Source organism: Condylura cristata, unplaced genomic scaffold, assembly GCF_000260355.1.
Source record: "Condylura cristata isolate star-nosed mole 26May11 unplaced genomic scaffold, ConCri1.0 scaffold00005, whole genome shotgun sequence".
NCBI lineage: Eukaryota > Metazoa > Chordata > Mammalia > Eulipotyphla > Talpidae > Condylura > Condylura cristata.
Genome location: NW_004567106.1, coordinates 37609639 through 37636904, shown reverse-complemented (window position 1 = coordinate 37636904; position 27266 = coordinate 37609639). Strand labels below are relative to the sequence as shown.

General features: G+C 34.3%; 1 protein-coding gene across 1 annotated transcript in view; it reads right to left on the bottom strand.

Moving 5' to 3' along the window:
• Positions 1-27266, bottom strand: part of SEMA3A (sema domain, immunoglobulin domain (Ig), short basic domain, secreted, (semaphorin) 3A) — a 186413-nt gene that overhangs the window by 109410 nt on the left and 49737 nt on the right. Inside the window, exons 3-4 of the mRNA XM_004676886.2 lie at positions 23677-23739; positions 10335-10454 (exon numbers count right to left, since the gene is read on the bottom strand). Coding sequence (XP_004676943.1) covers positions 10335-10454; positions 23677-23739 — 183 coding nt within the window. The remainder of the gene's footprint in view (positions 1-10334; positions 10455-23676; positions 23740-27266) is intronic.

Genomic DNA, 27266 nt, shown 5'->3' with positions numbered 1-27266 from the left:
AAAAAAAAAAAAAAAAAGACATTAACTAAAACAGAGATGCTCTACAGATTGAGGGAAAAAAACACACACAATATTACTGACAAGGGATTGATCACAAAGAGCTACAAAGAGCTGACAAGACTCAACAAAAATAAACTAAACAATCCAGTCAAAACATGGCACCAAGAGCTAAAAAGACACTTCTCCAAAGAGGAAATGCAAATGGCCAACAGATACATGAAAAATGTTCAACATCACTTGTAATCAGGGAAATGCAAATCAAAATCACAGTGAGATACCACATCACTCCAGTGAGAATGGCACAAATTAAAAACAGGAAACAATAAATGTTGGAGAGGATGTGGAGAAAAATGAACTCTCCTGCACTGCTGGTGGGAATGCAAACTGGTCCAGCCACTATGAAAGCTGTGTGAAGGTTTATCAAGCTACCAAAAATGGAGCTTCCATATGATACAGCATTTCTACTACTAGGAATCTATCCTAAGGACACAAAAAAACATTAATCACAATAGATATCTGCAGCCCTATGTATACTACAGTACTATTTACAGAAGGTAAGATATGGAAACAATCCAACTGTCCAAAAGAGATGATTGGATCAAGAAGATGTGGTGTATATACACAATAGAATACTGTTTAGCAACCCAAAAAGATAAATTCCTGCTATTTGCAGCAATATGGGTGGAGCTGGAAGAGATTACACTCAGTGAAATAAACCAAAAAGACAAAGAAAAATATTGGATGGTATCATATCTAGGAGGAATGTAGAGCAATCAAATAAGGGATCAGGGAAAGAAAATAATTACAATAAATTAAAAAAAAACAAAGTTATTAGCAACCATTAATCAAAACACATTCTGCAGATAATGTGAAGAGAGGAATTGAAAGAGGGAAGAGAAGATCTAAAGGGATTAGGGTGATGGTACATGGGTGAATTGGTGGTGGGAACTGTACAGGGACTACACCTGAGAGGACAAAGCACTGTGCAAAAAGACAAAAAGGAAGTATGATGTAATATATATTTAAGAATAAAGAAGCATATTCTAAACACATACATATACCACTTATTAGCATGCTTGCCTCAAGACCATTACAAAATATCTATGTCAACCTTAATTTTCTCTTCAATAAAACAGTGATAATGAGAATAACTCAAGTTTTATGAAAATAAAGGTAATGCATTCAAAGCAGGCAGTATAAAAATAAAAATAGATCAATAACTATTAGTTATTGGGAGTGTAGTTACTATTACTGATGTTTTCATCAATTTCAAGCCAGATATTCATGTGTATGGAAGCTCACTGAGGGCAGGTATTTGTGTGTATGTTCTGTGCCATTACTATTCTGATCTTGCTAGAAAAAATAATTCTCAAATTTTTTGTAAGGTTAATTGCATCTTTATTGAATCCTTTATATGAACACAAATTGCTTTCAGAGTCACCTCGGCACTGAGTATAGCAGGTGAGCAGAACTTTAACTACAGATCTGAAGATCTAAATTTTTATGTTCAGCCTCTATTGTTTCCTGGTAGTCCCTCAAATCTATTTCATAAATAAAATCTCTACTCAAGAGAATCTGGTTTTCTCATTATATCTTCTCTTTTCACCTCAGTGCTATTTTCACATCTCATGCTGATTTTCATCACCAGCTTTTGCTATTTCTACTTTCCCCAACACATCCCGCTTGAATTGACTCATCATGTAGTGCTGCAGTCCAGTCTCACCTTCTCTATGGGTACACCTGATGCTCTCCCTTTTTACCCCATGAATTTGTTCTTCATGGTCCTTACTGTACTTATAGTCAGTGCAGTCAAACACATATAGTAATTTATATAATGGTATATTTCCACAGTCATTATAATTACATGTGTTGGCTTTTAAAACAGACAGTTCAAGATCCATAAAGACAGGTGCTTTCTGCATGAATCTGAAGTAGAGTTTCCACAGTTTGAAACAAACAAATCTAATCACATCATATTCACCTCCAGGAAAGCCAGTGATTGTCTCCTCTTTTCTTTTGAAAACAAGGAGCTCCTCTATGTATTTATAAATTGATGAATGACAGTAGACAGCATATAATATTAGAAGTTTTACTCAGAAAGATCTGAAAAATTAGCATCATCTTAAAACCATTGTACATTTGGGGCCCTCCCTGGTGGCACAGTGAGTTAAAGCACAGCACCAAGAAGCTTAAGCCACTTCAGCGTGAGTTCAATTCCCGCCTGCCCCGGAGGAGATCCACAAGGCGAGTCAGACCTCTCCTGACCCGCCCGCTGCTCCCCTCAGCAGTGTACTTCGTCGATCTGCCTGTTCTGCTTGCTCCCCGCTCTGTCTCTGGTGAATCCTCTCACCCTCCGCATCTCTGGCCTGTACCCCAGTTCAGTATGCATAAATAAATCTTTAAAAAAAAATTGTACATTTGTAAAACACTGCTTTGTTCCCCCTCCTGAAGTTAAACAGTACAATGTTTAGGATTACTAGATTACTGTTGAGTTGATTCTAAGGCTATATCCCATTAAGCTATGGGGACAATGTAAATCTAAAATAGTCTAAGTGATATTATAATCAGCAACAATTTATATTAAGTATAAGATAGTTTCTTGCACAAATGCCAATGGGGATATAATGACCTCATCCTCATCCCATTATTGCTTTATCTTCTGTCATTGGAATCTCTATATGAAAGCGGCTAGCTACAAGCACCAACTGAGTTCCTGCCACATGGGGATTGACTGAGGTGAGAGAGAAATGTAAAATGCACTCTAAATTTCCAAGATAGTACAAAAATAATGTAAATACTACTAATTTATTATTATTACACATTGAAATGATACTTTTTTATATACTCAATATATTATCAAAGTTAATTTGCTAACTTTTACTTTTTAACACGACTACCAGAATAATTAAAAGTACAGGCAGTTTGAATTAAATTTCTATTGGACAGAACTGACTAAAAAATACGATGCAGAATATAACAAACATGTTTTATGCTTTGTTGGATATTAATCCTAGCTCTACCACCAATACCTAGTGACTTGGATTTAACAAAGCAAATTTACATGATTAATTTAAAGATGCCAATGAAGTGTCAGGTCCCTAGATGTAATTAGTAATCTATTTATCTGCCAAGTTTTTGACATATTCTTTAAAATCATGTGATATTTCCACTTATGAAATATATATTCTATTCTTTTTTTTTTTCTTCTAATTTCAGGTTAGCTGATTCTAGCTTTGGAATATGATTGGCATATTCAAAGTGGATGAAACATTCCCGAGTAGTAACAGTGCAGTGTTGCAAACCATGCAGACCATATGTGTTGACTGGAGCAGTTGGGAACCATAAGGAGCCCAAAACCACAAGCCATTATACTAGGATGAGGGGGTTGTCTTCAGATGTGAACACAGGAACAGGTGACTAGCTGTTTAAAAACCAACACAGGGCATCTTTTTATGCCTTTGAGGTACCACTATTTTATATTTTCTAACAATAATTAATGCATGAAATTATAAAATTAATTATATTAATTACCTATAAAGGAGAAACACTGTTACAATTGCAGTTAGCAATTGTAATGTGACCTGATAGTGACATTGTGAAAAGTAAACACCTTGGCAATAAGAATGTGGTTTTAGTGATCAGAAATTATAGTTCTCGGAGTGGCAGCTCCTTTGTGCATTGATTGGGATGATTTAGTTCTCGAATCACTTTCCTCTCTTTGAACCATAGCAAAATCTTCTTTCCAACAGTTGCTCTGACCTTTTTTCACCTTTGCTTGCCATGTATACAACATGTACAACTGAGTCAAACTTTGTTTTCTTACTAGCCTACAGATATTAATAGAGCCTTCTTAATGCTCATATGATCATAAACACAAACAAATAAGAACACCAAAGCCTTAAAATTTTATATAAATATGAGGTAGCTATCCAAAATAATGAGAATGTGTTTACATGTATTTTTCATATCATCTTCAAAGTAAGCCACATTTTCTCTAATCACATTGACTCATGTCAGCAAGGCAAAATAGGTATACACTATCTCCTGTAGAAATGATGATTAACTGGGAATAAATCCCCAAGGAATTCTGACTTTTTCTACCCAGGTTAGCATACTACAAAGTAAATATGAGCTGAGAAAGATGGAAAGGGGTTAACTACACAAAAGTAACTTTTTTTTTACACAAAAGTAACTTTTTTTTTAAAGATATCTAATTTCTGCTTTAGTATCTTCACTTTAGAAATAAACTCATGTGCCCTTGTGCCACTGGACTAAATAACAATACATTAAGAGAGAAATCGCAATTACTAGGTTAAATTCGATGGATACACTGGTTAATAGAATATTAGCTATTACTTTCATAGAATTTTGGCCTTGGAGAGTGTTAATAAGAGTTGATGAAAAGTCTTACATAAAAACTATTCTTATGGACCCTCCCTGGTGGCGCAGTGGGTTGAGGCACAGCAGTGGGAAGCTAAAGCCACTTCCGTGTGAGTTCAATCCCGGCCTGCCCCAGAGGTGATCCACATGGCCTGGCAGACCTCTCCTGACCCACCCGCTGCTCCCTTCAGCAGTGTGCTTCATTGATCTGCCTGTTCTGCCCCCCTCTCTGTCTCTGGTGAATCCTCTCACTGCCCCTACACCTCTGGCTTGCACCCCAGTTCTGTATGCATAAATAAATAAATATTAAAGAAAAAAAAACCTATTCTTATTCTTGATGTAAGGGAAGAATCAGAGAAAACTTTTTTACTTTATATACACTTGCATTATTTGTCATTGTAGAAATGATCTTAATGATGACTATTGAATATCACTGAAATTTATTAATGTTCTTTTGTTCTGTCATAAATTAAGATCATGGCATTCTGAGAGTATTTAAAGTTATTATTTGCCAACTCACATTTAGGCCCGACTTTAGATTTCCTGCCTATTATATAGAGAAGGCCCATTTGGAATATGAGAAAACAGTAGAGACTTCTTTGAAAATCTATACTCCTCCTAAATTCATGCATTTTTTATTAACAGATGTAAATTTGAAGGGGAAATACCATATTCAATAAGCCATTTGGGAATAGTCTGTCTCTTAAGGATGAGTTATATTTTTCATTTGGATGGCTGGGAACTTAAACTAAAAAATCATCTGTATTCTAGCTCTGAATCATTCCTCCTGTGAACTCTGTATGCATTTTTATGATAAACACACACATGTGTATGAAGTATGTGACCTCACTGGTAGTTATCTGCAGTGTCAAAGTAGTTCTGGCAGATACCCAAGAATTGATTGACATACATCTTATAAGACTGGAGTTAATTAATATGTCTACCAATTCCCAAGCGTACCACAGGAAACAGAAAATCTGTTTAATATAGCAATCAATGACAATCTGTGTGTGGTCAGAAGACATTCAATATACAGTGAGAGTAGATTCAAGAATACAGTATTCAGGAATGTAAATATTGCTGTTAAATATTAGGAAAGTACAACAAGGTCTATTAACTAAATGCTAATTAAGGGGTTAAAAAAATGATCATCATCTAAAAGGAATTAGTAATTTCTTCCAATAAGAGCTGAAACTATTAAATGATGAAAGGAGTCTTAGTTGGATAGTTACATGTGTTTGTTTGGTGGATAGGACATGGTAAAATATATCTGAAGAGGTATAAGATGAACCTAGGCATCTAAATTATATAAAGTATTATAAACCACTAATCTCCAGAAAAAAATAATACAGTTATAAAAAGGACTTAATGCCTTTACTTCTGTGGTATTCATCCACTTGGAATAGTAAGTCCATAATGTCATTTTTTATGAGTGGATTTCAACAATTTTGTGAATTTGTCATAAACCAGTTAATTATTTTACTTTGAAAAATGTTGTGGAGGGCATACTTTTTAAAAAATTGCTTCCATTAATTTATTTATTGTTAATTGAGGTAATATTTGCATACCTCCATCAGGTATTACCAGCTAGGTGTTACCACCTACCATTAAATCACTTATACACCATTACCAAAGGTCACTGAACTTCCTTCTCTCATTGTTCTTATCTCCCTCCTCACTCTCGCCCTGCCTTGGTACATTGGTACTTTAGTTCTGTAATCAACTTTTCAGGGTTAGTTTTTAAGCTTGACTTTATCTTACTCTTACTTTAGTTACTTTATAGTCTACCTATTAGTTACCCATTAGTATTTACCTTTCACTTTCTGACTTATTTCACTTTGCATTATCCTTTCCAACTCCATCCATGTTGCCACAAATGCTAAGAATTCATCTTTTGTGATTGCTGAGCAATATCCCATTGTGTATATATACAACATCTTGATCCATTCATCTGTTTTTGGACACTGAATTTGTTTCCATAATTTAGCTATACTACGTTGTACTACAATAAACATTGGCAATGCAAGTTTCCATTCAAGTTAGTATCTTTGAATTTTTTTAGTAGATGCAAAGGAGTGGAATGATTGGGTTGAATGGCAGATCCACTTTTAATAGTCTGAGATCCATCCATACTCTTTTCCATATGTATTCCCACCAGCAGTATAGGAGGGTTCCCTTTGCTAAACATCCTTGCCATTACTTATTGTTTCTGGTCTTTTTAATATGAGCCATTCTCACAGATGTGGGATGGTATCGCCCTGTGGTTCTTGTTTGCATTTCCCTAATGGTGAGTGATGGTGAACATTTTTTCATGTGCTTATTTGCAGTCTGTTATGTCGTCTTTGAAGAAGTGTCTGCTTAGTTCTCCTGCCATTTTTTGATAGGGTTATTTATTTCATTTTTGTAGAACTTTTATGAGTTCTTTGTAGATCTTTGATATTAGCTCTTTGTTAAATGTATGGTATGCAAGTATTTTCTTCTCTTCAATACATTAGATAATATGTTATTTTAAAAGAAAAACACTGCAAAGATAAATTGAAGTAAAAATGTCCACAAAAATCATTATCAAAGCAAAAAAGTAACTTTTTCCACAATAAAGTTACTTGTGATGTATATAGACAGGGCAGTAGTCAGAAAACTATTTTGTTATTTAAATAGTATGCGGTGGATAAACAGAAAAATACAAAAGCTACTTCTGTTTTACTAGACTCTAAGAAAAGATGTGTCTAAATTCTATCTGAGAAGTTATCCTTGTAAATACAAGTTACTAAATTCAAACTTCAGGAGTTTATGAACTCTAATCATACACTTATGGCCTCATTCCTGATTGCTATTTTATTTCTTACTTTTTCAATCTTTTCATTATGGTCATTCTTTCCTTAAGTGTATGAAGAACACATTGCCTCTTTTGCTAAACTCCCTTACCTTATAACAGTTTAAATATAAAAGCAGTACTTTAAGTATCAGTATAGATCAATTTGATGCAGATTCTCTCTTAAGGCAGCTTAAGCACTGAAAATTAAATTTTATGTCGTCTAGACAAGCTATCTTGATAATATCTTTTCCAGAATTTCCTAGGTTGACTGTCTAGACTGCTCCAAATTCTCCAGGTAATTGTATAATCATCTTCCCTATGACCTCATGAAGAGTTTGAAACAATATTTCCCAACATGTAGCTGCCACGCAAATCATGATCACTAAGCTTCTAAAGGAGCTCAAAGGCTCTGCATTTTGGGTCTTAGGAAAATACTAATACCACCTCAGAGGATCATAAAGGAAGCTTTACTCATTTGTTTACTTCACTGGTGGAAATGTCTTCCTCTACTTTCCTAGCTCCAAACCCATAACTGTCTATTCACTATCCCAGCCCCCCACGCATAAGACCACAAAAATACAGTTGATGATTTGAGAAGGAAATATGCTGCAAAGTATACTAAATAGCATTTCAAAGGGGAAAATGTTGGCTTTTTTTTTTTTGGCTGGAAGAACATTATATGGTGCTTAACTCAAATTGTCATCAAGGTCATATCAGCATTTTAAAAGTGGGAAATTAAGCTAAGTGCAGAATTATCTGGCAACAATGCAAGTCCCAAGCAGTGATTTACAGCTTGTGATAAAGAGAGGTACATTTAAGAGATCAGGTAACAATTACGAACATGGAAGACAGCAAATGTTTCAAACTGAGATGTAGACATATTTTTAAAATGATAACTGTTTTCAGCACCTACTACCTACTACACAAAGTCAAACTGTCCACAGCCTTCTAAGGCAGAGACCATTCTCAGAAGTACTCTACATCGGAAACAGACACAGAGGAAGAAAGTTGCTTGCTCTAAATCAAGCATCTTACAGAATGAGGTCTAACAAAAGCCTTGAAGCTTAAGACCAACGGTTTGCTTTTAACAATGACAGGACTAGAACTCTGAGTTTAAACTGCAAAAAAATCAGCTGATCACACCCTGCTAAAAGGTTAGAGGCAACTGGAGGTATTAAGTCAGCCTCTCCCATTCAATGTAGATATTTAGGATCAAAGAGGTTGATTCTAAATATAGTGTAAAAACTAAGACATTATAGTGTAAAAACTCTCAGTGAGGTTATGTATTTTCCAATTGTTCTCCATGTAGTAAGGTGTAGAACAAGATCAAAAGTACCTTGTGTCAGCCCTCCCTGGTGGCGCAGCGGGTTAAAGCACAGCACTGAGAAGCTAAAGCCACTTCCGCATGAGTTCGATCCCCGCCTGCCCCAGAGGTGACCCACATGGCGAGGCAGACCTTTCCTGACCCGCCCGCTGCTCCCCTCAGCAGTGTACTTCATCGATCTGCCTGTTCTGCTCCCTGCTCTGTCTCTGGTGAATCCTCTCACCCTCCGCATTTCTGGCCTGTACCCCAGTTCTGTATGAATAAATAAATAAATCTTTAAAAAAAAAAAAAAAGTACCTTGTGTCACCAAAGCCCAAGCTGTTTCTACCAGCCTTTGCTAGCTCAACTCTCCTGACCCCACTTCACTATGTAGCGTGGGGCCAGCACCTGGAAAAAGTGCAGTAACGTGTGGAGAGAGTTGTCCACAGCCATCTCCAGCCTCTAGGAAAGTGGAACCACCACTTAGGCCCAAGTTTTACCGTTCCAGCTTACAGGGAAAAGCTGAGAAGGAAGCCAAGTGGGAGTGATTTATCCAAAGGAGCTATAAGTATCCAGGCACCTATGTAGCAAATGATTCTAAATTTCGCCAACATGAAACAAACAACATAAGTAGAATTGCCTTTATTTAATTTTTATTTCAATTTCTTGAATATGTTAACAAGTCACTGTATGTTCTTCGTGTAAGAGAAAGAGAAAGGATGTAGTGATGGGGGTCACTTGCCTAAATTAATGAGGCCTTAGCAAAGTGCTATAACCTCCCCAGATTTATGGAGAAACTAATATTTGTAGTTTAATCTACAAGCCATACAGTCTGAAGGTACCTTTTTTAAAAAACATAGGCATGACCCTATTTTGATTCCACATCTTTGCATTCAAAGAGCACATTTTTATCATTTTAGGTACCCTAAATATTATTAAATTAGAATTTTAGTTATAAAAAGTGGTTAACATATAAATTATATTTTAATCTCTAGGATACAAGCAATAGCCCCCAAACAAGATTTTTATTTGTTGAATATTTCTGAATCCCAGTTTGGAAAGAGACTCTGTCACAAATGATTTTCTCATCACACGAATGTGTTTGTTCTCCTAAGGCTCTTGAATGAAGAAATAAAAGATGGCATTGATGGAAGGTTACTGGCAAACCCAATTCACAGAGCTGCTTTCAACATTAGTTAACTTTTCCAATAAATGTTTCCATCATTTCAGGTTTCACTTAAATTTACCTGTTCAGTATCCTCACTAGTTTTCTCATTAACCATCTTTTATGAGCAATAGATTAATTGGATATTGTTTTCTTTTTCTTGCTGCCAAAATAATAACCAAAAATATAAACTCAAAGCTTAGCAGAGTAAGAACACAAATGTGCATAATTTAGAGCAAATGTGAGATAGATAATTGTGCACATGTATGACATCCTTTCTTAATCCCCAGGCAGAAGAAAACAACTGGGGTGGCAGACACTTCTGGCCGAGGGTGGAAATGGCGGGGAGAGCTGGCAGTGCACAAATAAAGGAGAAAACAGTACACATTCAGCCCACTGACAGCTGCCGCACATGCAAACCGGATTGGACTCTGTCAGCCAGGGTGAAGCCAAATGCTCTCTTCCTTCTCTCCTCCTGTCCCATAGTTTTTGTGAGTGATGGTCTCATTCTTTTTTGGACTCACAGACTCAAATTCATAATAGCATCTGAATTTGAAGTAGGTTCCAGTGAATAGCAAACCAGGAGCTAAATGAGCTGAAGAAATTAGTAATGAAGCATTTGAATAGGAAGGGGTCATGGACAAACACCATTTTTTAAAAGCCCGTTTTACCTCAGGATGATGTCCAATTTCAATGTAGGTGCAAATTGGATGAAAAGCCCCTGTTCCACAGGCGTACAAGTGGGTCTGATTATAAGCCTTAAGCACCTTGATGAAATTAGCACATTCTTTCTGCAAGACAAAAGGAAACCAGTAAGTTCTAGCAGCAGCGTGACTGAGCTGTTCTCTAGGGTGCTAAGCATGCTTGAACACATTTCTTTTCTTTGGTGTCCTTTTCACCACATTTTTAGAGCTTATTATTCTATTGTTTGCTCATAGCATTACATGAACTAAAAACATAGAAGTCTTACTCTTTGGGAGGTTAAACATAATGTTCTCTTCTGTAAATCTTTGTTTAAAACCATGTGTAATTTACTTCTATAAATGTGACATGAGGTAGCATTTCTAAAACTGAAGTAACATTAGTTTATAAAACTATGCTTCAGTTTTGCAACTTTAAACTTTGATAATTGCATATGCCACACTATGATCACCACCAAATAATTTAATCAAAAGAAAAACATAGATAACTAATGGAGAACATAGCAGATTATAAGCTTAATTAATAAATTATCTAAGTAATACAGTGGTGAAAATTTCCTTGCAAAGATCAACTTTGAGTTTAATTTTAGAAAATAATACAAAAATGAAAGATAATAAAATCTATTAAATGTGAAGTTTAAATATCATTGTAACCCATCATGATGGGCACTGACTGTGAACCTCACTTGTGCCGCTTCTAGATCCTAAGAAGGTACAGCTTGGTGATTGCTTAAGGAAAAGAGGAGGAGGGTGGGAAGAAAGGATCCCAACAGGTGGGGGAAACTTTGGAGCAAAGGAGAGACTCACTATTTGGACTGTGATGATGATTTCATGGGTATATGCGTATGTCAAAATTTATTAAGTTGTACATTTCAACTATGCATAGTTCATTTTGTCAATTATAATCCAATAAAGTAATTTTTAAAATAATTTAAAAAAGAAAGTAAAGCTGCCTCCTTCAGCTTTACTGAGCCTCCAAGGCAATTTGGGTATATTTAAGATGAGGCAGAGAATATGGCAGAATTTGGAATACCTGTAGATTGATGGTGACTGGTAGAGTGGCTACAATGAATTAACAAATATTTTGAGGTTTATAGACATCCTAAACTCCAATATGGGTCCCTGCCCCATGAGTGATGAACCTCAGTTATAAGAGGAATTTCTAGTCACATCTTATTATTTGTAGGAACATGGCTATTCCTGCCTTTTTATTTTACAACTAAAATATACCTAAAAGATAAAATGGATGGAGCTACTTAATATTCTTTAAATATTTCTTATTATAAACTGTAGATCCTGTGAAAGAAAATATTATCCATAAACAGATAAAAATCATACTAGTTTGCTCCTATTGAAGAAAAATTTGGAAGAAAATTAATATTCAGAATATAGATTGTATAACTATATTGCCAAATAACAGGAATGATACAATTTCATAAAATATTTATTTAGACAATTCCTGATCTGTTATAAATATGACAAAAAAAACCTCAAATTATCAAGGTAGGTCATAATAGAATACTATAGTATATACATCATATAACATATCTTAAAAATTCAATACATATAGTAGAAAATATGAATTCTCCAAGGAATGCCAAGCATTCATTTTGAGTACGCCTATGGTAAATAATAAAACTACATTGGCATTTATTTTATTAATGATCATAGACTTTCTTAAACAGTTTTGTGTTTTGCTCATAAGTGTTTTGAATTAAAACCAATTATGTACCATAAATGCAAACAAAGATCAAAAGCAGGCTATAGTACAAGCAATAATGGCAACCATAACAGAGAAGTGGTCTGATCCTGGACCCTAAGTGTGTTACATGCCCAAAGTCAGCCTCTATGACATGTGGCTTTTCAAGCATTTGGACTTACGGAGTCAGTTAGAATTTTTAACTGAATGCTACGATAATTTCAGTGTATTTCCACATGACGTTTGTAGTCTGTGGTTGCAACTGATGATTTTGGTTTTAATTCTATTCCCCAATAAAAATAAGGGACAGACTACCAACCTTAAGCAGAATAATTGATATTTAACTTACAATTGCTTTCAATCATTGCTGATTTTTCTAGTATGAAACGTAATTATGCACTACAAATATATTGTCCCAAAGGTGAATTCCATCTACTTAACGTAAAATGCAAAACATCAAAGTTACAGTTCCTCATGCTTTTATAACACATGCTGAGGAGTTTAGGGGAGTCACAAAAATAAACATTGCATTTTTCTCATAGTTTTGCTACTTAGATCCTGAATTGGTAAGGTATCAAACATACAAATTAAACTCAGAAATCAACTGATTTTGAAGTTGCTGTAAAAATTCCACAGCTTGAAGTGTGCGGGGAGTTCACCTATGTTTCACTTAGCACAGAGCAACTCTTGGGCAAAACTGTGAAACACATATAACCTAACTCCCAAGACTTTTAACAGCAAATTCCTCATTCTGTAACAGTTTCTCCCCATTCCCAAAGAAATGGCCTGGATGTTAGGCAGAGGAAACAGGTTGAGAAGTAGGAAACATCTGACAAATTCATTTACAAATGAGGCATTCATAGGTCTGACCCAAAGGATTTGTACTTTTAAGAAAATTCAGTCACTTACAAAGAAGTCATTTTAAGGAAACTGTTTTCCTGGTCTCTCTTAACTTCAAGCAGGTAGGTGGTCACATAGTCTCTGCTTTTACTGAAAGACAGCCTTTCTGATAGTGGGCTCAATTTATAGCAGTCAAGATGATAAATAACCAATTCCATCAACGTATGTTGACATCAAGAAATTGGCCATGTGTATTTATTGGTAAGCAAATGAATATCCTACTAAGCAATGGTGGCAGACCCAGATGGAAGTCTTGCTCATTTTAGAAAACAATAAGGTTGCATGTTGCCTGTGATTTCCTCAAAAGATATACATGAAGATTTGAAGACAACCCCAATTCTCTAATCCCATCAAGAACACCTTCACATATCCTACAGATGTGGGAATAGATTCCCTAACTCTCCAATGTACAAAAAGAAGAAAATACAAAATTTAACTAGATACTTATGAACATACAGGAAGGCTCCTATACTTCTGAAAGCAGTAGACTGGAAAACTGATCAGCAATAATAATAATAGCAATAATAAGTGGACATTTCTCAGGTCTTAAAAACTTAAAATTAGGTCACACTAAATGCCATGATAATTTTAATTTGTTCTCTATTAAGTGTCAAAGAGGAGCCACTATAATATTGCTCTGCAGAGCTGCTGGGAAAAACCAATTCCAGGACTATAGCTGTGAAATCTGGCAAATGGTTCTACTGAGAATGCTGATAAGGGAGACTATCTGTGCTACAAAGCAAAAGACCCACCCTATTGGCCTGAGGCCTGGAATGATCCCATTCATTTCCCTACCAAACTCTCCCAGTTGGCAGCAGGCCATATTGTTGCCATGCCCAGGGGCTAGCTCAATATTATTTTGAAGAGAAGGTTGATGCAAATAGAATGGAGAGAAATCTCTTGGTTTTAGCATGTATTTTAAGACACTGAGAGTGAGACAAAGAAATGGCAGGAAATACCTTCAAAATTGGTTAAGATGACTGAGAGGAAATTCATCAGCAACAATGGAGGAGGATACAGTGAATTAAAAGAAATGGACAGAGAAAAACCAAAAAGTTGAAAGAGACATTGCTAGTAAGGATTTGTTCCTGAAACAGAAAACCTACATAAAAGAGTATCACTCCTGTCATTCACTTGCTTCATTCTCTCGCTTGTTACTGCTGCCAAGGTTTTTGAGTGTTCCAAAACAGGATATTCATTTTATTTGGAAGCAGCCGGACTTTACTCTAAAAAAGAAGGAAGTGTGGCAGCAAAAGGAAACACACTTCACACATTTCTGCTCTAGGGAGACAGAAGAAGAGTGTTTGTGACCTTTTCTTGAACCATGATGATTCTTAAAACTCAGAATGTAATGTGCTTTTTGGCATCACACTACTGCACTGCTTTGCTCAGCACTGGAGATTTACAACGTAATAAAGAGAGTGTAATCAGTTCAAAATGGATTCATTTTTCAAACCGTGATACTTTTTGGAATTTAAGTTGATATACACAGAGAAGTTTAGCAACAAGTTGGCTTCCCAAGAGGCAGGCAACAATTGTGACCTCTTATTTTACTGAAATGCACTCCAGACAAACAACATTATAAATTGATAACTTAGCCTAGATGTAAAAGCAAAGGTAGTTCTAAACCAGTAAGCCCCAACGCCACACCTGAGCAGCAATGTTTCATTATCCTTAGTGACAAATCATTTGCACTTGTTTTTAAAAGTGCTTTCAGGTTAAATGGATAGAGGAATTGCACACAGAGATATTAGCCTGCAAAAATAAGTGAGAAAGAAAATGCCTACTGCCTAGAAAAAAGATATAGGAGCCAAGCACAAGTGATTCAAAAACAAACATTACAAATATGTAGCACTGATTAGACTGTGTTATACAGACTTTTCCCGGACGGTTACAAAAATAAAGTCCATCCATCTGTCAAAACAACTGCTCCATGCATGAAAATTCAAATAGAATAGAGGTGTTTTTAACTAACTTCCAATAATTATACTTTCTACAAAAGAATATAATTTACCTCCATTTCCAATTACCTCCTTCCATGTTTTTAAATTATGGATGGAGCAGTGATATTTTATGTTAAATAAGAGAAGAGAAAAAAGAAGAGAAGGCTGTGAAGAAGAACAATCTCTATTCAAATATATTCAGTTTATGATTAAATCAAACAACTTGTTCTGGTTCAAATATAAATCAGCCCAAAAATGAATGGGTGTAGTATAACATTGCCTCGGGTCATTGAACATTCATTTAAAAGGGAAAAATGTCTCTATCCCATCAGTTTATGGAGAAATATTTTATTGTATAACCTAGCAGCTGGGAAAGCAAAGGAAGCCTTTTCCTATCATGATGGGTGGATACATTTCTGCATGAAAATCCATTAATAAGCTTAATTCCTGAAGTTAATCTGTTGACTTTCTTATTCTCTGGTCAATGTATTTGGCAAGCTGGCTGAATACTAGAATCTTTGTGCCAAAGCAGTAATCCATGAGATTGTTCCTGTCACTCATTTCATCCCTTTCTCTGGTTAAGCTGTTCCATACTTATATGGCAATCATTTTTTTGTCATTTTTTCTTTTAACACTGTGTGATTACAGCTGTGATCTGATCATCCACACTCATGTCTTTCTAATACCTTAGCATTCACTAAAGATGTTAGAAATCTCTTCTTCAAAGAGACATGTCTAATAAGATGAAGATTTAACTGTGTTCTAATTATACTACCTTTCTGATGAGAACGATGGCATAATAAAACCAATTGACACTTCTACCTGAATGCTTTGTTTTAACTTTAGAGGACATTTTTAGAATACCATTTCAATAGGGACAGTGAAGTTGTTTATATATGTAGGCCTATTCATACTTGAACTGCATCATATTTAAACATATGTGAATGAAAAATTGAAAAATAGCATGGCTAGTCTGCTGCACTCTTTGAAGACTCCTGCACAAGGTTACCAAATCATTTTACTTAAATGCTCATTTCACTTTAATGTACCATTTCATTTTTTTCACCTCTAGATTGACTATTTGTTTTGAAGTTCTAGAAATACTACTTAGACTCTATAAACATTTTTCTTTCAAATTACTGGAAACCTTCAAACTTTGGTCAAAAATGATTATACATAGGCAAAAACTGTCCAATGGGACTCTTTTCTAATCTTTAAAGGAGCCCTGAAAATTCTGCAATGAAATTCTTTAAGAATCAGAAGGTACCTCTTCATGGCTTATTTTGTTGCCAATAAATGAAACATAACATGTATACCATTCACTGTATATTCATTCATATTGATTGTATGTGTTCAGCATATTCTCTCATTTTAACTGAAATGAATGCACATAATTATAAAATATGTGACAATAATTTAAATATTTTTCTACCAAACCATGAAAACTATTAAGTAGTCAAAATCCTGACTCTGATTTCAATAATGCCATTCTGTGATTTCCAAATCATATGCTAGCTATATGCTCATTAGAATTTGTTCAACAGAATTCTCAAGAAGTTTCAGTCCTCTAACAATGGAGGACAGTAAATTATAATTACTCTTGTAATCAAACTGATATAGGGAATGAATCATTGTTTCAAACAATAAATATAGCAACTGTGCCCCCAATAGTTATGGCAAAAATATACTATTTCTGTTTTAGTAGGCTGGGGCTGTGTTTCTTGCAATTCCCTTTTCTGTGAGTTAGTTAAAATTGGCCATAGGATAATTCTGCATGACATTTGGATGGCAGCAGTTAATTATAAACCATAATATTTGCCAAGCATTCCAATCGGATGTCTACTTTTGTAAACATTCACCTTGCTAACATGGTTTAGCAGTTGGGTCCCAAAGAACTTAGTTATCATCAAACCTCATTCTTTAATTTCTATAAGACCTAGTCTTGGTCCTTGTGAATCCTATAGCAAAAAGCACTAGCTGCTGGTACTGGGCACCAAAAATCATCAAAGTGGAAAGTGATGAAAGACAAATAACGGGTCTACTCTGTCCTTATGAGTTCCAATTTTTATGTGGGTTTTAGTTTACTCTTGCTCTTTCCACTTCATATCCAGCTTTTCTTCCCTTTTTCCAGGCTGGTGACCAAAGAGATTTTAGATCCAATAGCTATCTCAGAACCAGCAGATTCTTCCATACATTTGTTCAGCACTCTGACAGCTACATAAATTCTTGTAACTATAATGAAGTCTCTTTCTCCTTAATATTCACACAGGTCTCTGGTCAAACCACAACTCACACTGGTCTCTGGTCAAACCATAACTAGTAAAAAGGCAAATGTTACTATCACAGAATAGCTAAGAGGAACATGGATCTGACCCATTTAAAATAACATAAAAAGAAAATTATAGGGCTATGGTTGATAATTTATTATTTTCTAAATATGAATTGGTCATCCATCTTAAATTAATATTAGACTTAAGAATCAATTTTTTATTTATATTTTATATTTGTTCTTATATATATCATATGTATTTCTATTAATTAATTAATTCAATTTCTTCCAAATATTATTAAATATCCTGTAGCATATACATAGTTTATTTTATATATTTAGCATGCAATTAAGAGAGACTTCAAGAATACATTTTGTTCTGCATAAAACTAAAAACATAACTAAGATTCTCCTAAAATAGTGTCAAATATTTACAGATACTATAATTTTGCATTATTTTTCCTTACTACCCTAAATAATGCAGTAATTAGGATATGTAAATGACTTAAATAGAAGTTTAGGGGGAATTTTGTGACATCCTGTGAACATAGGGTGATTTTTCTTATTGCCACGTATTTTAAACAAATTAAAGAAAAATTTAAAAGTCAAGTTAAACACATCATTTTCCCCTTTAGTCATATATATTAGAAAAGTATTCCCATATCTATGACAAGTCAGAAATGAGTACAAATCTATTCATGAAATTACCAAACATATAAAAGAGCAAAACACCAGTAATGGCTATTAGAAAGTACAAGTCAGTGGGAACAACCTACTATGTATTCAGAAGATAGTGGCTAAAATCTTTTTCCCAGAGTTTCCCAATTCATTCTATTGAAATTTACAGTGTAGAAAATGCTTACAATTGTACTCTAAAAACATGTACGACATGAGTAAAATATGGTGTCCAACCAAATCTAAATATAAAATTGTTAATCTATGCCAAATATTTAAATATCATTTTAGTCATTTAGAATATAATTGAAATCTCCAATAAGAAGTGACACAACTCAAAATTCCTGAAACCTCTGAAAGTTTTCATGCAATATTTCTATGGTAAATGATCACCTTATTTTGAAAATATAACTTAAATATGCCTTTAAATTTTAATCCAAAATCTGAAAAAACACTAGCCCCCCTCCCCCATAGCAATTTATGTATATGAAGCTTGGTACATGGCAATTCAGACATAAAATTACCATTATAATTTGTTTTATTAGTAAAATGCATTAGTTAAATTTTGCATGATACCTAGTATTTAAAATTACTTTAATGCAAAAAGCTTGATTTCCTATGTATCTCTTACCAAAGTCACTAAACTTTGTTTTTAAAAGACATGTGGATCTTATAACCAAGATGAGTTGCCTAAATGAATCAATAGAAGTAATATATTTAGAACAATATAGTCTACATGTGTTAACTGTTATTATTTCTGAGCTCTAAATTTAAACTATAATATTCAGTTCAGTTTATTTAGTGTTACTTCCAAGTATAAATGCCCATACACTTGTGTATACATGAAAATGCATGTTCATTTCTGTGATATTCAATAAGACAGGTTTTAATAAGACAATTTCAACAAAAGTCAGTGGTCCAAATTGGCACCTTACTTGCTATAAACTTCATCACAGGAGCTATTTATAAAATAGGATAAATCAACCATAGTCTTTGTTTGTTAGCTAATATAAGGTGTCAACAAAAATTTATAATAAATATTGTCAAAAATTACAAGGGGTCTGTGGTTTTTCCCGTGTGTGTGTATAGAAGAACTGGGAAACTGGGATAAGGCCAGAGTTGTGTGTGTGGTGGGGGGGTGGAGGGAGGCTTGAGAGGATTCACCTGAGATGGAGCGGGGAGCAGAACAGGTGGATTTACTGATATACACTATTAAAGGGCACGGCAGAGGGCCAGGCAGGACAGGTATGCTACAGCATATGAGGGTTTGCTCTATGGCTGGGATCAAACTCAGGCCACAGCAGTGATAGTCCTGAGACTTGACCCCTAGGCCACCAGGAAGACCAGGTTTTCCTACTTGTAAGGTAACGTCTTTGTCTTCATGAATGCTGACAAACATACGAGAGATATGGATCGAAGATAAAGGACATAATTACACACAGATAGCAGTATTCAGAGTATTAACATTTTTCATGCCAATTCCCCAAGCTTGAATTTCAATATTTCTACTGGGCACTAAGAGGAGTGTCAGGTGAACCTGCAGATGTAGTGAGTTGCAATGTAAGTGAGGAACCCCGAGTTGAGGGAACATGAGTATTCTATAATGTCGTAAGCATACTGGCCGTTACACTTTGAGAGAGCTATTCTGTTCATTGCACTGGGCAGTGAGCATACCTTTTTTTTTTTTTGCTCCAGAAGGAGACACTAGCTCTACTTCTTACTGATGTTTGCAAACAAGGCTTTTGTTTCAGCAGAGACATAAATTTTAAGGTATCCCCACTATACAGTATCCTAAAATTATCTACAAAAAAGGCAATCAGTGAGTCAGTGCCTTTGCTCAGTTGTGCAAAAGTGTGAGAATTCATGAAAGATTATCTGTATAAAATATCTATCAGGATTTTAAGACTGAATGCAAACATATTTATATAGTAATTTTTAAGCAGATCTTGAAGTTCCTAAAATAAAGTGAAAATATTAAAGTTTGTGTCAACTTTGACCTTTGCAAATTCACCTAAATAGGGCTGTGTTGTATCTTAGATGCATTAGTAGCTTCAATTTCTCAATTTAATTCACTTGGCAAAATGAGTGTTGTTGAGTTCCTGCAATTTGAACCGTGATACTTTGACAGACATGTTATATATAATATATCATAGCATAAGAAATAGATAGCAACTAAAGACAAAATAAAACCCTCAAGAATGTCAAATATGTCCAAAAATTCAGGTGCATGATACCACACTTTGAAATGTATCCAAGGGAGATGTTATGAGAATATGTTTTTTGTTCATCTCAAATGGTTGAAATTCTGATTTCCAATGATGTTCAAAATATTTCTAACAGTCATACGGTTGCCATTTGGTTTTATTGAAACTTAGTGCAGAGAGAGATGCTTTAGTAGGATAAACAAAGAAGATTCAGAGAGCTATTGATTTGAAACAGATTCTTTTTACCAGCTTAGCATGTATTCTATTTTCATTTGCAAAACAGGGTCAAGGAAGTTAATCCCTCAATAGAAATGTTACTGTGAATAACAAAGTAGATTTTAAGCATTAGAAAAATATCAACTATGAAAGTAAAAGCAAGAAAGCTTCAGAATAGATATATTTGAATTGCATTCATTTAGTCTCTCAATAATAATGTGACAGAACACATACTTTTTTTTCAAACAACAACACTCAAGTAACAATAATTGAAATATTGGGTTTGGAACCTACACCATAAAGAAAAAAGGGCATATCAGTAAATATCTTGTATATTCACTGCCATAAAGAGAAAAAATAAATGAATGACAGAAAAGTGGTGTCGGTTGTAGATTCTGAGTTTACCACAAAACCCAACTTTATGGAATAGCTGCTTGAATTCCAGCTGCTAAGTTAGCATATGTATTGTATAAAACTGAGTTTAAGAAATAACTTGCACCATCCCTACTGCATGGAAGAATGGAAAAAGGGTTAAATGTCCTGTTTGATTCTACATTCAGTGAGTGATACAAAAGCTACACAGGTCAGACAGTGGCATGTTCTGACTTCTCAGTTGGCTGTGCCTTCTTAGTCTCAACTAGATCTAAGAATGACCCACACTCAAATATAAAAAAATCAGCCAATGTTTTTTGCCTTGCTTTTCCTTTTCTGTATTTTCTTGTATTAAATCCTTGCAAATGAATCTAATAATAAGATGTTTTCCCAGGATAGTATGCTTAAATAAATTTGTATTCAGAGAACTTTGTGAGAAAAACTAAGATCAGTAGGGAAATAGTAAACCCAGCTTATAGAAACTAGGAAAAGCACTCAAGGAGGTTGTTAGTTTACTTTTCTATAAACGTTAAGGTCAGTTTCTTTCTTGGTTACACTTCTATTTTGGAGTCCTGATGGTAGTAAAAACCTTCAGCCTCCTTCTTGTGGTTTTCAACCTACAAGAAATCTGTGAAAGAAATTATTATCCATAAGTCATAACTGATTATCATTTATCCAAATACAGTACAGGATTTCCATCAAACTGTTCATGAATTCTTTTGCAAATCTGTGCCATGTGGAAAAAAAATTTTTACAATCAATCTTTCTCAAGGATTATTTAAGAAATTGTTGGTAAAAGTGATCATTCTCATTAGTTTTATTTTTTATCAAATAATGTTACAAGTCAATTAGCTGCTTCCCCTCCCCCCAATCATGCATTATTAAAGAAAAGGAAAAAAATGTCCTGTAAAATAAAGTCCAAACATAGCTAAATAAAAGGCTTGTATCTTATTTAAATGCACCAACTTGGGCCTCCCGTGTGGCACAAGGGGCTAAGTCTTAGCACACGAAGCTCTCCAAAGCCACTGCAGCAAGGGTTTGTCCCCTGGCCTTATGGTGCAACAGATCTCTCTTGTCCTGTCGGCTGCTCTACTCAGCCCTCTCAGCAGTGTATTTCAGTAGGTCTGCCTGTTCTGCTCCTCACTCTCTCTCTGGTGAATCCTCTCACCAACCCTCAACCTCTGGCTTACACCTTAGCTCTTGTATGCATAAATAAATAAAAAAAATCTTACAAATATGCACCGACTATTTGTATATAAATTGAAGTGCACTAAGTAGTATTACCTTCAAAGTTCAAACTTTACTAAAACGTATTATAAATGTATAAAAGATACTTTGATAAAAGATTAATGAAGAATAATGTTAAAGGAACAGTGGATTGCAAAAAATAATATTAAATATAATTTAGTACTGTAGATTTTAAAATGTTTTAGTGTTTTATGTTTACAGATAGAGAAAAAATATTTTTCCTAGAACTATAAAGTATGACACGATTATATTTTTCCTTTTATTAAATAGACATTAATGAAAATAAAAATCTACACAAATAAATTGGCTTAACATAGTTTGTAAAGGAATACCCAAAGCACAAACATTTAACTTTCAAAACTTTATGTATCTCAATGCGCACAAAGTTCCCTTTTCTACCATAATATATGGGCCATGATTTATAAATTTTCAGAATCCTTATTACAAGGTGCTATGAAGTGATTAGTTGACATTAGTAACCTGTATCAGATGAACATAAATGTCACCATATGTCTCAGTTCCATAAAACATGTAAGTATTTTGTAGCTGAAAAATACAATAAAGTTGCCCTTCTTCTTAGAGAGGAAGTCTATGAGGTCATGTCTGGAGTTACCCACAGGGCACTTTATTGCATCTGCTGGACCCACTTCATTTGGGCTCACCAAAATACCTCAGTGCCTAGTACTGACAGCCAGTAGGGGAAGGGGGAGGAAGACATTCATGAAAGATCAGGCAAAGTACTAAGGTGAACTTTGGAAGTGACAAACAAAATAGCTATTTCAGCAACTGCATGTGCTGCTTCCCTCATTAAATGTAATTTATAATGTGGTACTTGGCTTCAGTGCTTATTATAAAATCCAGGTAAATTTGTCAGATAAGAATGGTTATTATTTTCGATTATCAAATTGAATTGAATTCAGAACAGTTTAACATAGCAGTTGTCATGATTATTAAAAGGACCAAAGTGATTTTGTTAATATTTTTACTTAAAATTTACCTAAACAACTTTATTATATAGCCAAGAACAATATTAATAATATATAATTGTATATGTAATAGTAATAACTAAATACTAACATTTAGTCAATCTTAAATATTAACATTTAATAATTAATGTGATTTTATATTACAACCTATAAAATAAATTCATTTGAGCTTTTTTAAGTCTTATAATAATTCTCTGAGCTGGTTTTTATTTGATTTATAACTTTGATGATCTCAGAATATTTATTCCGTCTCCATTATTGCTTAACTATGTGTTAATAGGCAAGTTCAAGTTCATATATATATTAAATGACACTGAAATCTCATCATATTATACAGCCATTTTGTAGTACAAATTTATTTAAGGAATGAGTACATGAAAGGAAAGAAAGGAAGAAGGGAAAAGGAAGGGAGAAAAGATACAAAAAGAAAATGACAGATTGTGTTGGAAAGGATAGAAAGAATAGGGAATTTAACCATGATAATTCAAATAGGAAAAATTACATATTTACTCAAAAGAAATTCAAGAGTAATTATCTATATACTGCAAAATCATCTTTGGTTAATTATCTTTTACATATATAAATCATCAAGAATATGTTTTTATTTTATGTCTCAGTTCTTTACTCACTTTCTTTACACAAAGCTTACAGTGCTTCATGTAAAAATGTCAATTTGAAAAATTAAATATTCATAAAAAAGCATAAGGAAAACAATGTGCTTAATGTAATACTGAACAAAAACTCTGGTAAGAGTAATAAACATCTTGCACAATTACTAAAATGATTCACATTACACTTACCAGGATATCTTTGCCGGCCCACTTGCATTCATCTCTTCTGGTATATGATACAGGCCACACAATCTAGGCATAGAAAAGAAACATTATTTTATGCCAAATAATTCCTGTAAGGGGTCCAACAATAAAGTCTTTTAGACCAAGTTGGGACCATGATACTAAGAAAGTTCCATAAAATAGTATGTGGCAGACACCAATGAGTTTAGAGGGGTATCCGTTTATTGGTATGAGCTGAAATTACTATCTACCCACAAAGCTGCTGTATAGAAGAGCTGAGCATCAAAAATGGATGTTTCAAAAATCTAAAGAGTGTGGGATGGAAAAAAACTATAATGCAGGTTGAAAGAGGGACATCATCCTGACAGCATATGAAAATCTAGTAAAGAAAGGGTGATACAGTTAGTTTCCTTTCCTCTTAGAGGTATAGACTGTGGATTATAATTTTCTAAATTAACTGGCTGTTATCAGGAAACAGTAACATTGAAATTTTAACATGGGTACTCTGGATCCATTTCCCAAAAGCAAATGGTAGCATAAAGAGTAACAGATAATGATTAAAGTAATTGCGGTGGCATTGTATACTTTGGGGAGCTAGAGAAAGAAATAGTGAAACAAGTAACTAAGCCTGAAAATACCATCTTCACCGCAGGCAAAACTATGTGAGACTATGTGAAACTAATTGTTTATGTTTTGTCTCTAAGATTTGCTCTTCATTTTTTGAGCGGCTTCTGTATTTTATGAATAGAGCGACAGTGGTAGATGAGCCAGGACATTAGTAGAGGTGCAAGACATAGCTGCATCACCCTCAACAACAGTAATGCAAATATCCTCATGTACATTTTAATACAAAATTTCTCCATTCCCTTAAGCAATTTCAATGACTCATTCCTGTTTTGGAGCAGAACAATTTGGTGTTTTTATTCATCTTTTTCTACTGTAACAGTTAATTTTAGAGAAAGAAAGTCAAATTTAAAAGAAAATCCAGAGATGGTGGCAGTTAATCATTCATGTCTGCTAGAAAGCTTTTAACCTCAAAATGACTGATTATCATTCATTTGGAAACCACTAGATAATTCAAAACTTGGGCAAAGGCTGTGATATTCAATCTAGGGAATTAAAAATCAACATACAATACATTTATAAGAAAGCATTTAGGACATATTGAAATGACCTCGGGTGACAAGACAAATGCATACCAAGTTCATGCACAAGTAAAAATTTCCTGACATTCTTTTCCTTGGATATGTATTAATTTTTTTTTAACCATTTTAAACTCCAAATTTTTGTATTCTTTCCTTTTTTCCCATGTACCTTTATTTTTATATATATGTCTGTGGGGGTACTTATAATTATCATTTAACTAGTTCCACAAGTTATTTATTTATTTTAAGATTTATTTATTTATGCATAAAGAATTGGGGTACAGGCCAGAAGTGCAGGGGTGAAAGTATTCACCAGAGACAAGAATGGGGAGCAAAACAGGCAGAATGATGAAGTACACTGCTGAGGGGAGCAGCGGGCAGGACAGGAGAGGTCTGCCACACCATGTGAGTCACCTCTGGGGCAGGAAATGAGCTTGCACTGAAGTGGCTGCCGTTGCTTGCAGTGCTGCATCCTAACCTGCTGCACTACCAGGGAGGGCCTCTACAAGTTATTTAAAAATGTAGTCATATAAATTTAAAAAAAAAAATCCAAGAATATAGCACATTTTTAACCTTTACGTTACTATTACCCTTGCTTAGGTGATTGTTGGGCAGTGCATGATGCAAGTTCCACAGTCATATTCACAGTGGCTGTGCAAAGGGGAGTTAAGTGCTCTATGCTTGCTTAATTTTGCAGTGACAGAGAAGCAAATATAAATTTTCTCTGGGACACAATATGCAGCAGAGCTAAGATTTACTGAGCTCTATATTCAGTTTTCCAGTTAGCTTGTGCAAAAATCATGGATTAAAGCCTGATTTGTAATGCAAAAAGGCACAGTGTTTTCTCATCATTACCTACCTTTCGGTTATTGGTGTGAGATAATATATGGGTGGCCTTTCATGCTTTCTCTTTTATTTCAAATATTAATAAAAATACTCCTAATAAAATTTGTGTTAAATTCCCTAACATGCAGAGTGATGTGTGCTCTCAGCTTTCCGTAGTTCCAGTTTTTCTTAAAACTTAAAGATCTGGCATGAGTAACATAAGTTAAATAAATTAATTAGAACTGCTATTTGAAAGCACTGTAAGGGGACCTGTTAGCCAGTGTAATTTATGTGTGTGTGTGTGTGTGTGTGTATGTGTGTACACTCTGTTTTCAACAGTATCCATTTCCATGAAGGATAATTCTTAACTTTATGGTTAGGTTTATTAATACATTGTTCTTTTTCTTTTCTTTGCTCAGGTATTTATCAGTTAACTCATAAAGCCAAATTTCTTATCTTCATATTTAAAGTGTTTCATGGTCTATTATATACTTTGCCTTCTAAGTGAAGGTATGCTTCTACACATGGCAGATCTCCTTACTTAATGTTATTTAATATGTGTTTATGCCTTAAAGAGATTACCTTCTTTTATCAAGGTCAAGAATCTGTCCACGATTCTTTCAGGCCCAAACATAAGTTTTGTACCTAGTAAGAACTGACTTAATATTGAGTTTTATCTTAATGTATCTTATCCTTACCATTATATTGGAAGATACTTAATTATATTTTATGAGATAATATTGAGTCTACAACAATGTAGATACTCAGGAAAAAGTTTGTGAGTAACATTATATATAGGCTCAAAAGAGCAATTATAGAAAAATACTGACAGATGTAAGTTCTTAAGTGAATGGCATTTGTTCTTAATAAAGAGTATGGCAGAATTCAAATGTAATATGTTTGGAATGGGTTGTTTTGCAATTAGAAAAATGTTTTGATAATTAAGGGAAGAGCTAGAGAAATAATATTGTAACTGGTTAAATCAATTAACAATTAATTTAATATATATTTACTTCAAATGTAGTTGGTAGAATATACTGAGAAGCTTCCTAGCCATACAAATAACTCTAGGATTTTTCTCACTTTGAACAAAGTTGTCATAGGATGATTTGTGTCATTTCAAATTTAGAGCCAATTGCATATCTAAATCAAATTCAGAGTAAAATGCTATATATTCATATGTGATATGTGCTTATACATTACTATTTATTTGTATATCTATTTATTTGTATTCATACATATATTTGCATTCATTTAGATAAATTTACAGTGACAAATGTCAGACACTAGATATTTAAATTGATAAATCTATTATAAAATATCACATTATTCTTAATCATCTTAAATTTTTCATTCATTTTATAAAGAACAGTTTCCTTTCAGGCCCTCCCTGGTGGCGCAGTGGGTTAAAACACAGCACTAAGAAGCTAAAGCCACTTCCATATGAGTTTGATTCCCGGAGGTGACTACATGGCGTGACAGACCTCTCCTGACCCACCCACTGCTCCTCCCATCAGCAGTGTACTTCTGAATCTGCCTGTTCTGCTCCCCACTCTGTCTCTGGTGAGGCCTCTCACCGCCCCTGAGCCTCTGGCCTGTACCCCAGTTCTGTATGCACAAATAAAT